This window comes from Eptatretus burgeri, chromosome 4, assembly GCF_056783735.1.
Source record: "Eptatretus burgeri isolate ZD-2024b chromosome 4, Ebu_testis_v1, whole genome shotgun sequence".
NCBI lineage: Eukaryota > Metazoa > Chordata > Myxini > Myxiniformes > Myxinidae > Eptatretus > Eptatretus burgeri.
The window spans coordinates 3,214,319-3,233,338 of record NC_140964.1 but is presented as its reverse complement, the minus strand read 5'-3'; the positions used below and the strand labels follow the sequence as shown (position 1 = coordinate 3,233,338).

The 19,020-nt window shown below is 43.4% G+C and overlaps 1 protein-coding gene across 3 annotated transcripts in view; it reads right to left on the bottom strand.

The window, feature by feature from the left end:
- TAF5L (TATA-box binding protein associated factor 5 like) overlaps positions 1-19,020 on the bottom strand; it is a 64,479-nt gene that overhangs the window by 6,122 nt on the left and 39,337 nt on the right. For all 3 annotated transcript variants that reach the window (XM_085876689.1, XM_085876690.1, XM_085876691.1), the window contains exons 4-5: positions 15,335-15,528; positions 4,997-5,251 (exon numbers count right to left, since the gene is read on the bottom strand). In XM_085876689.1, the coding sequence (XP_085732815.1) occupies positions 4,997-5,251; positions 15,335-15,528 (449 nt within the window). The remainder of the gene's footprint in view (positions 1-4,996; positions 5,252-15,334; positions 15,529-19,020) is intronic.

Below are 19,020 nucleotides of genomic sequence, written 5' to 3'. Positions count from 1 at the left end.
GAGCTAGGAAGCTGAAATTTGGGGACAAAAGTGAAGATAAGATTTGGCCAAAACTGTTTTTTTGATTTTTTGATTAATTAATCAATTGAATTTGCCTGGTATTGGCTTAATGGTTCGGGTGGTGGGCTTGGGATCCGAGGATCCTGAGTTCAAATCACCCGTGATGTTGAATTAATTCCAGGTGGGGTTGACTCTGCCTGTCATCCTTCTGAGGTCGGCAAAATGAGTGCCAGCATGCCGGTATCCTGTGTCGAAGTGACGACCCGTCCAGGATTGTACCCAATAGCCAAGGAGACTGCTTCGGCAGCACCAACGCTCTGCACAGAGTATGGTCCCAATGGATGGATGGATGGATGGATGGAATCAATTGATTAATTACTTAATTATTATCGATTGCTTAATTCCTTATTTATATATTTATTATAAAAAAAGTTTTGTTTGTATACATTTTTGAGGCTTGTATGAGAGCTAACACACAATGCACAGCAAGGGGGGTATGAGACAAGAGGGGCAGGAGTGGGAAAGACAAAACAGTGGGGAACAGAGACATTAGGAGATCTGTGGAAGGGAGAGGGATGGGGTGGAGAACACGGGGTAAACAAGATGGACATGACAGGGACTTTCAGGAAGGAAAGCAGGGAATTTGAAGGAGTTGGGTTTGGGGTGGATTAATGAGGGTAGAAAAGATCGAGGATTTGGATGGGGGATGATAAGAGGTGGTGGTTAACAGCTGTTTTGAAGGCCTGGAGGGAAGAATGGGATTGAACAGAGTGAGGGAGCTTATTCCAAAGGCAGGAAAAAAAAGAGGAATGAAAGAGTGAAGGTGAGCAGTGATTCATGATTTTGGTAGTTTTACCAGAAGGGGGTTGTTGGGGGACCTTGAGCGCCCTGCGGAAATGTGGTGGGGACAAATCGCAGACACAGCGGGGGCGGGGGGGGGGGGACTCCGGAGAGGAGACGGTAGAAGACAGAAAGACCGCCGACCTGCCTTTTGTAAGAGAATGAGGCCCAAAGACTCAGCCTCATCACAGGAAATGCCAATGATCCAAAATGCCTTGGTTTCCACAGCATGAAGCCGAGAAAGGTGAGAGGTAGGAGCAGCAGCCTAGAGGGGAGAGCAGTACTCCATCAGGCTGCAGACAAAAGCTTTGTATGTGGTTAAGAGCTCAGGTGGGCCGAGGAAGGACTTTTCATGAAGGAGGATTCCCAGTCGGCGACTGGCTTTGGAGGCCAGGTTGAAAATGTGGCTTTCCCAGGAAAGATCATGGCAGTCAGTGAGACCCAGAAGCTTGAAAGAAAGGACTTCTTCCAGAGGATTGTTGAGAAAGTGGATGGGGGGGGGGAGGGGAGGTTGCCAAACGGTCCTTTCGGAGACACAAAGTGAGAGTGTGAGATTTGTCCAGATTGAAAGACATGTTCCACGTGTTGGACCAGTTTGAGATTTTACCCAGATCTACAGTGAGCGAAGAAGCTGCTGCTTGCCGGTCTGAGGGATGACAGATGGTACGGCAGAGGGTAGAGTCATCAGCAAAGAGATAAAGAGGATTTTCCAGAGAGTTGGAGAGATCATTGATGAAAAACAGAAAAAGAACAGGGCCCAGAATGCTCCCTTGAGTAACTCCAACCTGGACAGGAAGAGGGGATGAGAGAACTCCATTTAGGGCCACATGTTGACTGTGACAGGAGAGGATGTCTGCGAGCCACAAGTGGATATGGCGCCTTGGATACCATAGGAAGAGAGTTTGGTGAGCAAGGCAGGGTGCCAGACCATGTCAAAAGCACGCGATATGTCGAGGGATATGGCTCTGATTTCATGTCCGGCATTCAGGACCTCCATCCATTGTTGGGAGAGCAGGAGCAGTATATCCAGGGTGGAGTGACCTGGTATGAAACTATTTTTGATCGGAAATCAGGCCATTGGAGAAGAGGAAGGATTTAATATCTGAAGCGATGATGGATTCCATAACCTTGCTGATGATTGGGAGAAGGCTGATTGGTCTGTAGTTGCAGGGATTTGTTTTTGCACCTTTTTATGCGGAATGGTAATGTTTGCTGATTTCCAAGCAGATGTCAGATGACCATGAGCAAATGAGAGGGTGAATAGAACAGAGAGAGGGTGAGCAAGCGCAGAGGAGCAGGTTTTTTGGACACGTGGGCTGATGCCGTCTGGACCAGTTGCAGAATCTGAGTAAAGGTTTAACAGCAAACTCTCCATCTTGTCAGGAGAAAAGGACACAGATTCCAGGGACAGTTGGGTGCAACTTGCTAAGGTGGGTACACAAAGCGATGGGTTTCGGACACAAGATTTTGATGCAAAGACCAAGTTTAGGCATTCAGCCTTTTCACGTGCGGTATCTGCAGTGCGGCCATTTGAGATAACGGAGGGGATGGAGGGGGAACATACACCAGAAACAGATTTGATTAGATGCCACCAGGATTTGGAGGAGGGAGAGAGGTTTGAGAGTTCAGACTTGAGCTTTGAAAGATGTTGTTTTCTGGCTCTGCTGAGGGTAGATACACACTTCTTCTGAGCTTTATGGAAGGAACTGAGATTATCCTCAGTTGGGTTTGTTTTTCATGAGGCAATGGCAAGTTGTTTCAGGACAACTGCCTCACCACAAGCTTCAGTGAACCATGGGCGGGAGGAAGGGTCGGACAACTGAAGACGAGAGGGGATAAATCTGTGCATGAGGGAGAGCAAGTTTCTTTGAAAGAATTCCCAGAATGAGTTGATGTTGGAGAAAGTAGCGATAGGAGACCAGTCTAGAAGTTTGAGGGCTGCTCGGAGACCCTGCCAGTAGGCTTGAGTGAAATGCCAGACTCGACGGCGGTGAGGTGGTTCTCTGATAATAGCCAGAGAGATGTCCACTTTGACAAGGACGTGGTCAGAAGAACTGATTGGAGCGGAGAAAGAACAGCAGATATTTTCAAGGAAATTTGTCAAAATCAGATCCAGAAGAGATCGAGTACCATTGGTTGAGATCTGGGTTGGGAAATTGACCGATTGAGTCAGTCCCAATGAGTCGCAGAAAGCTTTTGCTGAGGTGCCATGACAGGTGAGAGAGGTACCCACACCTCGCCAACTGGCATGATGACAATTGAAGTCACCACATATAAGGAAGAGAGAGTTTGGATGAGAAGATAGAAGTTGGTCCATGTTTTCTCATCTGGGCAATTTCTCAGACACCTTTTGAGTGAGGAAGCTGATACTTGGACATGATAGTGGCCAAGTGATTTGGCAATAAAGGGTATTTTTTGATTTATTCATTAATCAATTAATTGATTGATTATTTGGATTTTTCGATTCATTACTTAATTTTCAAAAAGTTACATTCGGATGAAACGGTGGTGGTTTAGGTCTGCTATTAGCCAATTGATTAAGAAATTAATTACTTTACGATTATTTATTTATTTTAATTATGCAAGTAAACAATGAATCAACCAGTTATTGGACAGCATTTCCTCCCAATTCTGTATCCATGTGCTGCATGGCAAGTAAGTATCATTTGTACACATTCACCTCAGAAGCGCACTGCTCCCTCCCAATTCCGTCTCCATGTGCTGCAGGTGGCATCACCGGGCCTGGCAATGTCGCGCGCTGGAGGATTTGTTATTTATTTGTTTGGCATGGGGGCGGTGTACTTTGAATGAAGCTCCACTTGTTGCTTTAGTTGACATTTTCTGGGGTAAAGGTCATCGGCATATTGGCCAAGTACTGTGAATGATGGACTTTGATCTGAAAAGAGTTAATTTTTAACTTACCTGGAATTAAAATTCCAGATAAGGTATTGTCATCGCGCATTGTCCGTCCATCCGTCTCCAATTTCGACTTCGCCGGACAAACTGCTGGGCCGATCTGGCTGAAATTTGGCAGCAACATTCCTCTCCTGACTGGTAACAGGAATTGCAAAGATCGCTCCGGTCACATGACTTCAAGTCGGCCAAAATGACCAACTCAGTAAATTTCTTCAAAAATCTCACCAGTCAGAATTCTGCCAAATTTGGGTTCAACATTAAGCCAGGGTAGGGATTTTAAATCGCAGACGTCTTGCCGATAACGTAACCGGAAGTGTGTCAAAGTGGCTGACCATCAATTTTTGGGAAAAATCATGTAAATTCCTTCAAAAATCTTCTTCTCCAGACCCACCAGGCATAATGTTACCAAATTTGGAATGCAACATTAGGTCGGGATCCTGATGTTAAATTGCGGAGGCCAAGCCCATCACATGACCGGAAGTGTGTCCAAATGTCGTTCACGCAAATTCTTTCCAAAATATTCTTTTCCAGACGTTCCTTCCATTGCGACCATACTCTGTACAGAGTATACCATATGTCGATGCTGCTGAAGCAGTCTCCTGGGCTATTGGGCACAATCCTGGACAGGTCGCCACTCCAACACAGGATACTCAAATGGCTCAATCATCCCGGCAAGCTGGTACTTATTTTGCCGATCTCGGAAAGATGACAGGCAGAGTCAACCCCACCTGGTATTAATTCAACGGCCAAGCAGAATTTGAACTCGGGCATCGTTTACGGTCCCAGCAGTCAGAATGCTACAAAATTTGGGTTACGACATTAGGTCAGGGTTAACTTGCCAAAGTCATGCCGATTACGTGGCCTGAAGTATGTCAAAATGGCCGACTTAGTAAATGTTGGGGGAAAAAAAATTGCATAAATTCCTTCAAAAACCTTCCTCTCCAGACCCACCAGTCAGAATGCTACCAAATTTGGGTACAACATTAGGCCAGGGCCCAGGTAAGCTGCAGGTAAAGTGGTCCTATTTTTTAAAAGTGGTGCCATGATTGGATTCTTCAGAAACACCACTGAAACATTGGTGCTTAAAACGTTGAACAACAATCACTTAGGCAATGTGACAGGCAGAGTGTTAGAAACCTTTTAACAAGCTGGATAACATGACAACATAAAAATACTGCATTTTTTGTCAACGCTGTAATTGTTAACGCTCTTGAGTGTGCATGCAACCACCTCCTCTCACCTCCTCTTCAACCTCAGCCTGACTTGTGCCCTCTGTAGCACATTCATCTCTGTCACCCTGCAATTGCAGGCTCGTGGGACTGGAACCCAATGCAGGTTTGGCTTCCAGCTGGATATGAGTCGCCAAAGCACGCAGGACCAGCGTTGAATCGCTCGTGCACATGTGGTTCAGAAGCCTGGCCCTTGCAGGTGCGCTCAGACACACGCAGAGTTTTCCCTCGGATAGTGCACGCAAAGGGGGGTTGCTTCCAGCATCCTAAGAAGAAAAAACATAAAAACTTTTGAGAAATTAATGGTGCTTTGATGGTACCCAGTTAAACAGTAAAATATTTTAAATTACAGTGTTTATAACGAATGCAATGAGCTTCATACTTAACGTGTGCACATGAGAGAATAGGAAACAACAACAACAACAACAACAACAACACAATACCCCTGGCAATTTGGAATCTCTGTCATTGGCTATGACCTTTTTGCCTCCGGTTTTTTTTAAACGCTGTGCGGTGTATAAACACGATTGGGTTTTATTTCTATCTTGTGAATATTGCTTAACGCGTGCACATGAGAGAATAGGAAGCAATAAAAACAACACAATACCATGGCAATTTGGAATCCGTGTCGTTGGCTATGACCCTTTTGCTTCCGTTTTTTTTTTGTTTCCGGTTTTTGTCATGGGGAATGATGCATGCCGGGAGATAAAGGCATCATCGGAGACATGAAAGACCCAAATAATATCAGACATGGTGTATATTTCCTCCATTAATTTCAATAAAGATATCTCCCGCAACATCAAAAAATAATTTTGAATCGTGATTTACGTTATTTGATCGCTGATCCCGAATCCAGGCCGAAGTAACCGGAAATTGCGTATACAGTTGTAAACAAGTTATAGGTAAAGTCAGAAGTGAATGAAAGAAGAATATTACGTTCGCTTCTAGTATTTATTTTTTTAGATGAGATCCTGTTCGAGGCGGTGTAGTTGTTGTTGTGAAGGTAATGTTGAGACAAGTCTGAAGACGACGATGGCTCACGAGCGGTATTTGACGATGTAGATTGTTTCAGAAGTCAAGGATGAGACAATGTGATAATGTTTGACCAAGTTATAAAAATGATCAACATGATGTGGTACGAGTGACAGGTTATTAGCCACAAAATGTCGAAAACCCGGTTTCGTTCAACAACTTTAAAAATTTGACCTTTGCATAACCTTTAAAGGTCACAAAACAATGTTGTGGACATTAAAATAAGGAAACAGGATACGTGCTATAGCTTATTGGAGTTAGTTCATCGAAGAAGGTCGAAAACCCGGTTCGATTCCCACAACTTTGAAAATTTGACCTTTGTGACCTTTAAAGGTCAAAGGTCAAGGATTATGACCTTTGGTGCAAAACTTCCTCTGGAACATTCCAGGAACAATATAACATCATATAGGCTATATGGCATTTCACACTCATCGGATTATCCATACTTTGATGAAATCAGCGTAAAAACAAACTTGAAGGGGCGCCACGGGCAAGGTGTTCGAGATAGAGCAAAATGGTTTCAAGACTTTAGGTGGGGAATGACCTCAAGATTATGCATAAAAAATATTGTCATCCTAGCTCTCAAAGTTTGGGCGGTCGTATGATTTTTATGTCAAAATTCGAAATTTTCTAAGTTCGTGACCTTGTGACCTTGACACAAAAATGAAAAAATAAATAAATAAATAAAAATAAAAATCGAGCTCCGTGGGGCTATGCAGGTGCCATTGGGCTAACCAAATACAGAAACCCCTGCCAGATTCGACAAACCCCTCGGAGAAGATGGATTTTATGTCAAAATCGCAATTTTCTAAGTTTGTGACCTAGTGGCCTTGACCTTGGGAAAAAAATGAAAAATAGAGCTCCGTGGGGCTATGCAGGTGCCATTGGGCTTACCAAATACCGAAACCCTGCCAGATTCGACAAATCCCCTAGGAGAAGATGCAAATTGAAATCGGCTACCCCCTAAAAACACAATTCGCAATTTTCTAAGTTCGTGACCTTTTGGCCTTGACCTTGGGGTGAAAATGACAAAAAAAAAAAACAGCTCCGTGGGGCTATGCAGGTGCCATTGGGCTAACCAAATACCGAAACCCGTCAGATTCGACAAACTCCCTTGCAGAAGATGCAAATTGAAATTGGCTACCCCCTAAAAACACAATTCGCAATTTTCTAAGTTAGTGACCTTGTCGCCTTGACCTTGGGATGAAAATGAAGAATCGAGCTCCGTGGGGCAATGCAGGTGCCATTGGGCTAACCAAATACCGAAACCCAGGGGTTTCCTTAGAAGCCGGTTACCGGCGACCTGCAGCCGTCTACTCAGAAAAAATGTCAAAGGTCGTTGCCTCCTAAATTCAGAGGGAATTTTTCCAATTTTTTTTGTCACCGAAATCTCTGCATCCCACTGTTTTGACATCCGAGAAATGGAATATGGTTTCCTTAATGAATGCTAGTTCATCTGCACTATTATTATGTCACACTTACTTCAGATTGCTCACTGGACTCCACCATGTGCAGTATCATCTCCCTATTAAGAACCAAGGTATGGCCCAAATGTTGCTAAAATGACTCTTTAAAAGTGCTTAGATACTCCATCTTCCAGACACCTTGGTGTGCCCTAAACCATGGCCTTAAATTAATGAACCCTGTTTAAAAGCTGCTTGAACTAACTAAACAGTATAGCTGAATTTCAGTCAACCAGTCAGTCAGTCATTATGTTAATGCAACTACATCCAGTACAGGCCTCGCCACTTGATTTTGTGGAGTTTTCCACCCCAACAGCATGATAATACGAGAACTATTTCATGTCAGAAATCATGCTGGAATGCATTTCCAGCCATCCAGGATCTTCCGGCTACCAGGGCCCTAAGTGGGCCCTGGACCCAGGCCATACAGCTGCGCTCTCTTTGCTCGTGGTGATGGTAACCTGCTACTTTTTAATGGTAGCCGCCTACTCCAAGAAATAAGGAAACGCCTGTCAGATTCGACAAACTCCCGAGGAGAAGATGCAAATTGAAATCGGCTACCCCCTAAAAACACATGTTTTTTGGGCGTGGCTCTACTCATAATGGGCGCACCACGCCCATTTTCAGGAAAACAACTACATCATGATATAAACCTCCCACCAAAATTTTATCAGGATCGGATAAAAACCCACGGGGCTATGCTCGGGACAGAGACAACAATAACGAATATAGTGGTCACTTATTTTTTTCATGAAAAAATTTTTTCGTGAACCAATATAATGTTGAGGTAATATTAATTTTTTGGATGAGATCCTGTTCTTGGCGGTGTAGTTGTCATTGTGAGGGTAATGTTGAGGTAATATTAATTTTTTTAGATGAGATCCTGTTCTTGGCAGTGTAGTTGTTGTTGTGAAGGTAATGTTGAGGTAATATTTATTTTTGCAGATGAGATCCTGTTCTAGGTGGTGTAGTTGTTGTTGTGAAGGTAATGTTAAGGTAATATTTATTTTTTCATAGCAAAAAGACTTTAATTTGATATATTTAAGAAGCGAATGCAAGAAGAATTATACGTTCGCTTCTCGGCTTTGCCTATTCCATATTAGAACACCTCACCCAACACAGTCTTGAAAAAAATGACATGGGAAGGGTTACCCCCTCGCTTTTTATTTGGATGAAGTTAGCTCAGGCGTTGCATTGCTGGCCACCGCCATTTTGGCTGCATCTCGATGTCCCTGACAGTGTGAGCAGAACGTTTGATTGGTACAGAGAGCATACAGTTTTTCCAAAGTACTGCTAAACTGAAGGTTTTTGGAAGTGCAAACAATGTTATTTGTGTTCTGCAGTGTCAACTCCTGACGGTTGGTGACAGCTCCTGACAGTTGGTGACAGCAGCAATGGCACTTGGTTGCAGTTGGACTATTCCTGCTGGTTCTGCTCGATCCCTGGCTCTTGGCGTTGCTTGTTCCCATTGTGCTGCCTTTTTGGCTGCTGGTTCCATCATTGGTTAGGGGTGCGGTTATGCCACTGATGCAGTGCCCCTGTTACCAGTACACTGGTGCTCATTTCACTGACCTCGGAAAGATGACAGGCTGAGTCAACCCCCTGGTGTTAATTCAGTGGCCGACAGGGCTCGAACTCAGGATCCGAGAATCCCAAGCCACGACCTTAACCGATCAGCCAACACCAGGCTTGTTCCTGGTTCCTGGGGGTGATGACGTGACGTCGATTGGTGTTCGAACATGCTTGCGGGTGGGTGCACGGCGAGGCAGGGCACTGGCAGTGGAAACGAGCCAAGCTGTGGAGAGCTCATTTTGAGAAGTAGAATAAGGACGCTCACACATTTTGGGTTATTTTAATTGACGCACGACAAATTCTGCCTTGGTAAGCAGAGACCAGATTTTTTCTCCCCAAAAATGGTCTGATGGGTACCGTGTGTCGTGTTTAATTGTTAAGCAAGGCATAGTGATAAGCATCTCCTCTTTGTCAAATTTTCTATAAATGCTTGTTGAATTCTGAATTTCTTTGAGATTATTTTGTTGACTGAACATTTGATCGATTTTCATTCATCCATTTAATCGACAAGGAAATAAAAAAAAACAGTCCTTCAGCTTATTTATTTTTCTTCCTAATAAATTCCTTGTTGAAATTTAAACCTGTCCGTGATTGTCATTTCCTTCCATTGATCCAGCATTGTCCTAACAGAGATCGACTGGGAGGTGATTCCCAAACACATACACGGGATAGCAGTACAACATAGCTGGTAGCAGATGGCAGACCGTACACGGGGAATGACAAAAATACACATTGTGCAAAATGCAAGTGGTACTATGGAACGCCAAGACTTCCCAAACATTATCGGCATGTCCACCAAGTGCCACAGCAATTTCATAGGGATCGTGTGAGCTGAGTTTTGGTGTGCAAGCTTGGTATATATTGTTGTGGTTGACCAAATTCGCAAACCACCATTCAGGTCCCTTAGGTGAGATATCTCTGTAAGTATATGTGTAGTTAGGCCCAAACCCGTTGTCTAGAGGGAATAAATGTCATTCACTCGGGCTGCGACTCTTCAGGATAGCCGTTTTTCTTTTACTATCTTTATTTTGGACCAGCCGCCATTATTACCACCACCAACCACGTCTCAACAGCCATCACAACAACAACCACCAACCACAACGCCGCTTCACAACAACCACCAACCGCAACGCTGCTTCACAACAACAACCACCAACCACAACGCCGCTTCACAACAACCACCAACCACAACGCCACCTCACAACAACCACCAACCACAACGCCGCTTCACAACAACAGCCACGACCTTTACCGTCACAACTCGCCACCATCGCATCCACACCATCTCGCGCCACTCGTGGGCACTGATACTGGACTCACTGATACGTGTAGGGCGCGCACCGAGCAGCGTGTTCAAAAACATCACGGACTTTCCACAGAAAACGGATCAAAAACGACTCACGCCCACTTTTGTTCCGTCCAATCGGTGAGCGAGGGGCGATTTGGCCCCGCCTCCAGGGCGTTGGAGGGCGGTCGCTATATGCAAATTCATGGATCAAAAAGCATTCACGCCCACTTTTCCTCGGGCCAATGGGGAGCCAGTTAGAGAGGTGAAGGGTCGGATGCAGAGGGTCAAGGGTGAAAGAGCGAAGCCACGGGGCTTATATAAACGGCTGCGTTCGTCAGTCAAAGAGTTCAGTTGGAAGTTGTGCGGAGTTCAAGAGAGTCGTCGGTGGAGCTGGAAAGAAGTGGGAGAAGTCAAGAGTGAAGAGTTGGGACGAGCCAAGAGAGGAGACGGAGAGGGCGAGTAGACGGAGCTGTGGAGAGGTGACAGCGGCGAAGGCGGACGAGGGGTGCTCGCGTCGGTGCCGGGAGCTGCACAGGGAGAGGCCAGTAACGCGACCGAGGTCGAGGAGGAGACGCTCACCGCGGGACCCGAGACAGGGTGATATCCTCCTTCCCCCGAGCATCAGCAACCCCCTCCTGTTTCCCCCCACGCTGAGATAGTGCGACAAAGGGGGCCCCTTTCCCACCCCCTACCAGACACTGTCCGCGAGGCCCGCGGAGTTGAGGCGCCACCGCCGCTCTGCGTCTCATCATCAGACGGTAGGCCCGACACGGTCTCGGCCCCAGGCCCGCCTCATCCTGGAGGGTGGTTTTTTTTCTTTTGCTTTGGGAATATGTGTTGTCGGCGCCATCTGTGAAGTAAAATTGTATAAGTGTTGCCGTGTGCCCGGTAGTCGGTTAGATCTGCATTGTTGCATTTGCTTTTTGTGTAATATTGCATTGTCTTCTTCTTTTACATGTGCTTTTGGTGGAATTGTATATGTGTGCTTCCCGTTCATCGCGAAATAAATGTGAGTTATGTTGAACTGTTTTCCCGCTTCGCTTCGTCATTTCTTTCATTGAATCTCCATCTTGCTTCACGTAAAGGGTTGGTCGTGGGCTAAAACGCCCGATAATTAATCGAACCGTCGAGGCCGACGAATAACACCGCTCGGTTATCCCGATAGTACGGAACGGGTCGCTTAAAGTGGCCCGTGTCCGAAGTCGACCTGCGGCGAGGTGCGATCGCCCGGTCTACCCTCCGTGTGGGTACTTAGGTAGGTCGAATTTGGCGAGCAACCCTATCCCACGCGGGGGCCGATTGGCACGATCGTGGTGAGACCGAAAGGTCCACCCGTGACTGGTTCCCGGCGTTAGTCCGAGAGGGTCACGACTGGATTGTCCGTCCGGTGGGCGACATGCCGCGATTCGAGTTACGTGGCCGTCCGCACGCCGGCGGGCGCGAATCCGCAACAATATATATATATATATATATATATATATATATATATATATATATATATATATATATATATATATATATATATATATACACACACACACACCCCAGAGAGGGTAATTAAATGACCCTTCCAGTCACTCCCATAGGTGAACTAGTTTTGCCAAATTCAGTCAAAGTCCAACTAAACTGTGGCTAATTAATGTTCTACGGTGTTCAAAATATGAAATTATAATTGAAATTAAAATAGTTCCTCAATCATCGACTGACAGACACGCAGACAGTGTGAACCAATTGCTTTCACACACTTTGCGCTTCGTACGTGGGGTATAAAAGAAAAGTTTCAAATTCAAATCATCATCATGATGTACCATGGCCTATGCAGAGCATTGGTGCTGCCGAAGGAGTTACGAGGCCACAATCCTGGTTGGGTCAACACTCCGACTCAGGAAGTCAATGCGGAATTTGGCCATGGTGCTGGCGATAGCTCACCTACTCTTCGCGAAGATCACAAATTTTAAATAGAAAGCCCCCGCCAAAAATATCTCCCAGCAAGAAATAGATGGAGAACAGCAAGTTAGCATTTTATTTTAAATCATAGAATATAATGCTGTTGTCGATGAGCTCTGCAATTGTTACCTTTGCCACCAACGGTGGATGAAGGTTATGTTTTCACCCCTGTTTCTGTCTGTCTATCTGTGAGCAGGGTATCTCAAAAAGTTATACACGGATTTGGCTGAAACCTGATGGACAGGTTGGGTGAGAATCTTTGAAATGATACTTCACCAGTGAGAGATAGGGACAAAAACGATATGTAGCACGATATTGCAAAACGTTGTGGAAGGATTGCAATGTCAAACCTGTTGCCCTCTGCAATAGAAAGTCTACAACCCTCTCAAAATTTTCACCTTTTGTTGCCTTTTTGCCTGGAAATAAATTGCATTAAAGTAGACTTTTTCCACCATTATTTACACATTGTAACCCACAACTTCCACATGAAAAACAAATTCAACACATTTCAGAAAATGAATTAAAAATACAAAAACAGAATATCTTGGTTAGCTAAGTATTATAGTAATTGTAATTATATACAAGTATTGTTGTATATATAAGAATTATATAAGTATAGTATATAATTACATATATATATATGTAATTGTATATAAGTATTATAGTAATTAAAATAGTATATCCACCCCCCCCCCCCGTATTATAGTAATTGTAAACCAGAAGAAATTGGAAGAGCGCATACCTCCACCACGTAATGCCTGACCCACGAGAACATATCAGGCCCAATACTTTTTTGAAATATCATGCTATACAGTGCAATGTCGTTTTTGGCCCCATCTCTCAATGGTGAAGAATCACTTTAAAAATGAAATAATTTTCGTATCCAGATCCGGATTCGGACCTTCACCAAAATCAAATAAATTCATCCTGTCCACCAAGTTTCGTCCGAATTTGTCCACAACTTTTTGAGATGTGCTATATATCAGTTTAGCCATAATTCTCAATGGTGAAGAATCACTTTAAAAATTCTAGTATCCGGATCTGGATCTTCACCAAAATTTAATCAGTTAGTCCTTGTCACATACCCAACCTGTCCACAAAATTTCATCCAGATCCGTCCACAACTTTTTGAGATATCCTGCACACAAACAAACCTACAGAAAGGGGTGAAAACATAACCTCCTTCACCTTCGGTGGTGGAGGTAATGAGTTCAGGTGTAACCAATCACCTTCCAAATCACACACCAAGTTATTTGGCATCCTCCTTTGTTAAATTGTAATGATTCTGATCATTTCAGAATAAAATCAGCTGTTCCTGTAGGTTTCCTCTGTGGGGTAGTACATTTCAGAGCAAACACACCTATGAGCACCAAGGAGCTTTCAAAAGATGTCTGGGATAAAGTTGTGGAAAGGCACATATCCAGGGATGGGAATAAAAATATTTCAAAGGCCTTGAATATCCCTTGGAGCACAGTCAAAACAATCATTAAGAAGTGGAAGGTGTATGGTACCACCAAGAACCTGCCGAGATCAGGCCGTCCCTCCAAACTGGATGACCAAGCAAAGAGGAGACTGATCAGAGGGGCCACCAAGAGGCCAATGGTAACTTTGAAATGAGCTACAGGCCTGTATGGCAAAGACTGGTCACTGTGTGCATGTGACAACAATATCCGAAGCACTCCGCAAGTCTGGCCTGTATGGTAGGGTGGCAATAAGGAAGCCATTACTCAAAAATGCCCACCTTGAGTCCCGTTTGAAGTAAGCGAAAAACCACTGCAGAGATCCCGAAGCCATGTGGCAAAACGTTTTGTGTTCTGATGAAACCAAGATGGAAAGTTTTGGTCGAAATTGAAGACGTTACGTTTGGCACGAACCCAACACAGCACATCACCCAAAGAACACTATCCCTACTGTGAAGCATGGTGGTGGCAGCATCATGTTATGGGGATGATTCTCATCAGCAGGGACTGGGGCACATGTCAGGATAGAAGTGAAAATGAATGGAGAAAAATACAGAAAACTCCTGGAGGAAAACCTGCTACCCTCTGCAAGAAAGCTGAAATTGGGATGGAAGTTCACCTTTCAGGATGACAACAACCAGAGGCATACAGCCCAAGCTACACTGGAGTAGCTAAGCAACAAAAGATAAATGTTCTTGATTGGCCCAGTCAGAGCCCCCGATCTAAATCCATTCGAAAATCTGTGGCACGACTTGAAGATTGCTGGCCATCAACGCGCCTCACGCAACTTCACTGAGCTTGAACAGTTTTGTCCAGAATAATGGGCAAATATTGCCCAATCAAGGTGTGGAAAGTTGGTAGAGACCTATCCCAACAGACTCACAGCTATAATTGCTCTCAAAGTTGCTTCCACAAAGTATTTACTCAGGGGGTGGACACTTATCCAACCAAGATATTCTAATTTTGTATCATTGATTAATTTTCTCGACCCGTCCAGGATTGTTCCCAATAGCCAAGGAGACTGCTTCGGCGGCACCAATGCTCTGCACAGAGTATGGTCCTTATGGATGGATGGATTCATTTTCTGAGGTTCATAGAATTTCTTTTTCACTTGGAAGTTGTGCGTTACGATGTGTAAATAATGGTGGAAAAAAGTCTCATTTAATGCAATTTAATTCCAGGCTATAAGGCAACAAAAGGTGAAAATTTTGAAAGGGGGTGTAGACTTTCTTTAGGCAGTGTACGACAAAATTTCATGGATGAGTTGAGTAGGTGACAAAGAACAAGCCGATTCAATCTTCATTGAGGTGCGGATGCAGATCCAGCCTCTCAGTGAAAACATAAACTGTTCAGCCTGGTGGAGACATGGGTTTGTGCTCCATCTACCAAGTGTCGTCCTCGTTTGTATATTTTGTACGGTGATCCTAAGCTGATGGAGAGGTTTGTAGTTGTATTCTATATTGAACAAGAACATCAAGAGACAATATATGTTATTTTAAACGTGATTTCAACCTCGGATTATAGAATCATGAAGCATGTGCTCCGATCGGAATGACAATCAGGTCACCTTCACATCCCTTTTCATACCTGTCGAGCGAGGGCAGCAGCTATCTGCTCCACAATGACTCTTTGTTCAGTGGATGGTCCAGCTGTGGAACCGTGACGTGCTAGAAATGCTTCGGCAGCACTGCGCCAGCCGCCCGAGAGCAGTTCCAAGTAAAAACAGAGGAAAAGTGGATGGAGCAGTGACTGAAGCTCCTCAAGCAAGGGTGATTCCTGGTCTGATGGGACACATACATGCTTGTGAGTGTTTATGAAGCCGTCCGAGAAATTATATAAATTGGCACCTCACTTAATAACGAGTCTTCAACAAAGAAAACACATTAATCAATGCATCAGGATGCTTAATAAATTTATTTAAGCCAAAACAAACTATTCTAGCAGGTACCAATTGATACTCAACTCGGTCAAGTGCAGTAGGGTAAGAATACTGATTCTGGCTCACTTTTCCCCATGTAAATGAATGGGGGATTTTCAGCGATTTATATTTTTTTTCCCTAAAAATAAATCCCCTTTTTATCCCAAGGTATATTTATTTGTCTCCCCTTTTAACTTGGAGGTTGAACCTCATTGAATTGAACACCTGGGGGTTGAACAGCTCACTCATTGAACCTATAAAGATTTGTTCATTCTCAAATTCCTTCAATAGTTTAATTTTCTTTGCACAATAATCCCCATCTAAAATATTGACAAACAAAACATTTGAATCTTTATATTTTTTAAGATACCCCATTTGTGCCATTACGAAATGATAAACTTCTCTTAATGCTCTTGTTTGACCACCTCCTGAGCCACAGGTTATTTTTTGTTAAGCCCCGCCCACTTTTCTTTAAGCCCCGCCCACTTTTGTTAAGCCCCGCCCACTTTTCATAAGGTAATTTTTCTAAGCCACGCCCACTTTTCCTAAGCTCCGCCCACTTTTGCTAAGCTCCGCCCACTTTTCATAAGGTATTTTTTCTAAGCCACGCCCACTTTTCCTAAGCTCCGCCCACTTTTGCTAAGCTCCGCCCACTTTTCATAAGGTATTTTTTCTAAGCCACGCCCACTTTTCCTAAGCCCCGCCCACTTTTGCTAAGCTCCGCCCACTTTTCATAAGGTATTTTTTTCTAAGCCACGCCCACTTTTCCTAAGCTCCGCCTACTTTTGCTAAGCCCCGCCCACTCTTACATCATTTCCAGTTCATCTCTGACTCACAAAGAAATCACTAGAAAATTACAGGATGTTATGGTTTTGAAAAATTTCCCAATGAAGGCTTGCCTAGGCTTGCCCAGGGAATTTCCAAAGGAAACCACACCCACCAGTCTTTCTCTATAAAAGCTTCAAACCCAGGCTCCATTTTAAACATTTGTTCTTGCTGGCAATGGTGTTCTGTGTGCTTGTCTCAAACTCTCTGTCTTCTATGGAACTAAACCTTCAAGTTGATGAACTGGATTCAAACCTCTTATCTATTGAGGTAAGATTTTTTATTTTCCTATTTTCAAACTTTGATTGAAGCATACTCATTTAATAATTAAATAACTTAATTAATACATTATTATTTTCTCTCACAGGAAATTGTATCTGAAAATACTGCTTTTGCTACAACTTGGGGGAAATTGTTGGCTTGGTTGAAGACCTTGAGTGGGATGACTTTGGTGTTCCTTGGAACTCTCTGTCTTCTATGGAACTAAACCTTCAAGTTGATGAACTGGATTCAAACCTCTTATCTATTGAGGTAAGATTTTTTATTTTCCTATTTTCAAACTTTGATTGAAGCATACTCATTTAATAATTAAATAACTTATTAATACATTATTATTTTCTCTCACAGGAAATTGTGTCTGAAATACGAAATGAAAATACTGCTTTTGCTACAACTTGGGGCGAAATTGTTGGCTTGGTTGAAGACCTTATGAGCGACCAAGACCCACAGAACGAGTTCGTCCTTGATGACCCAACCAAAGAGTTATACCTTGGAGACCAGCAAAATCCTGAAAAAGAGTTTTACAGCAATAGTACTCATTGTGAGTTATCAAGACAATACCCACTGAACAAGTTATACCTTGATGAGCCAGAATACAAGTTTTACCTTGGAGACTCACAAATTTTGAAAAAATCAAGAAATGAGTTCTGCCTTGATGGTTTAAATAACTACCTTGGAGACTCAGGAAAAGGGTTCTGCCAAGATGGTTCTAAATATGGGGCCTACCTTGGAGACTCACAAATTTTGAAAAAATCAGTAAATGAGTTCTGCCTTGATGGTTTAAATAACTACCTTGGAGACTCAGGAAAAGGGTTCTGCCAAGATGGTTCTAAATATGGGGCCTACCTTGGAGACTCACAAATTTTGAAAAATCAGTAAATGAGTTCTGCCTTGATGGTTTAAATAACTACCTTGGAGACTCAGGAAAAGGGTTCTGCCAAGATGGTTCTAAATATGGGGCCTACCTTGGAGACTCACAAATTTTGAAAAATCAGTAAATGAGTTCTGCCTTGATGGTTTAAATAACTACCTTGGAGACTCAGGAAAAGGGTTCTGCCAAGATGGTTCTAAATATGGGTCCTACCTTGGAGACTCACAAATTTTGAAAAAATCAGTAAATGAGTTATCCTTAAGAGACTTTGTAAGTTGGTTTTACTTTGAATACTTGAAATGTGGGTTCTGGATTGATAACTCACAATGTGATACATATCTTGGAAACTCAACGGGAATGTGGTTATACCTTGAAGACTTGGAAAGTTGGGTTTATGTTGGACACTTGAAACTTTTTTGGGGGCTTTTATTTATTTATTTATTTATTTATTATTATTATTATTTTATTTATTTATATTTTGGAGACTTTTGGAGTTGCTATCACTCTTTGGGATCTAAACCTATCGATGTAGTTCTTTGTCGGATGGTGCTTGATGGGAGCAAGATCAAGAAAGTTCTGGGAAGAAAGTGCAGGCTTACTCCCCCTTTCTACGTCATCAAACCTGAAAGCCTTAAAAGACAGAATTGGAAGAAGAAAAAAAAAAACGTAAAAATATATATATATAGGTGGAAATCTCATTTTGAAAAAGACATTGAGTTGGGGTTGAGATTTTGAATGTGAGGGTTGGGGTTGAGATTTTGAATGTGAGGGTTGGGACACACACACACATACACATCAACAAACAAAAGTTAAGCCTTGACTTCAGTTGAGGATTCTGTGTTTGGGGTTCACAGATCTAAGAACGTCCCCCTTGACACACATTATATACTGTTATACACCTCGGACTTGGCCCTCGAGTGTCCACAACGGTGTATAGTAGGAGGGAGTGAAGCGCCAACCTATTGCTCCCATTGCACACACACACACAAACAAAAGTTAAGCCTTGACTATTCAGTTGAGGATTCTGTGTTTGGGGTTCACAGATCTAAGAACGTCCCCCTTGACACACATTATATACTGTTATACACCTCGGACTTGGCCCTCGAGTGTCCACAACGGTGTATAGTAGGAGGGAGTGAAGCGCCAACCTATTGCTCCCATTGCACACACACACACAAACAAAAGTTAAGCCTTGACTATTCAGTTGAGGATTCTGTGTTTGGGGTTCACAGATCTAAGAACGTCCCCCTTGACACACATTATATACTTGTCCCTCTAGTGTCCACAAAGGTGTATTATCTGCTTAGTTTTGTCTTTTGTAATTCCTGTGAATAAAATGAACCTAAAATCTCTTCCCCTTCCAAATCATATATTTTATAA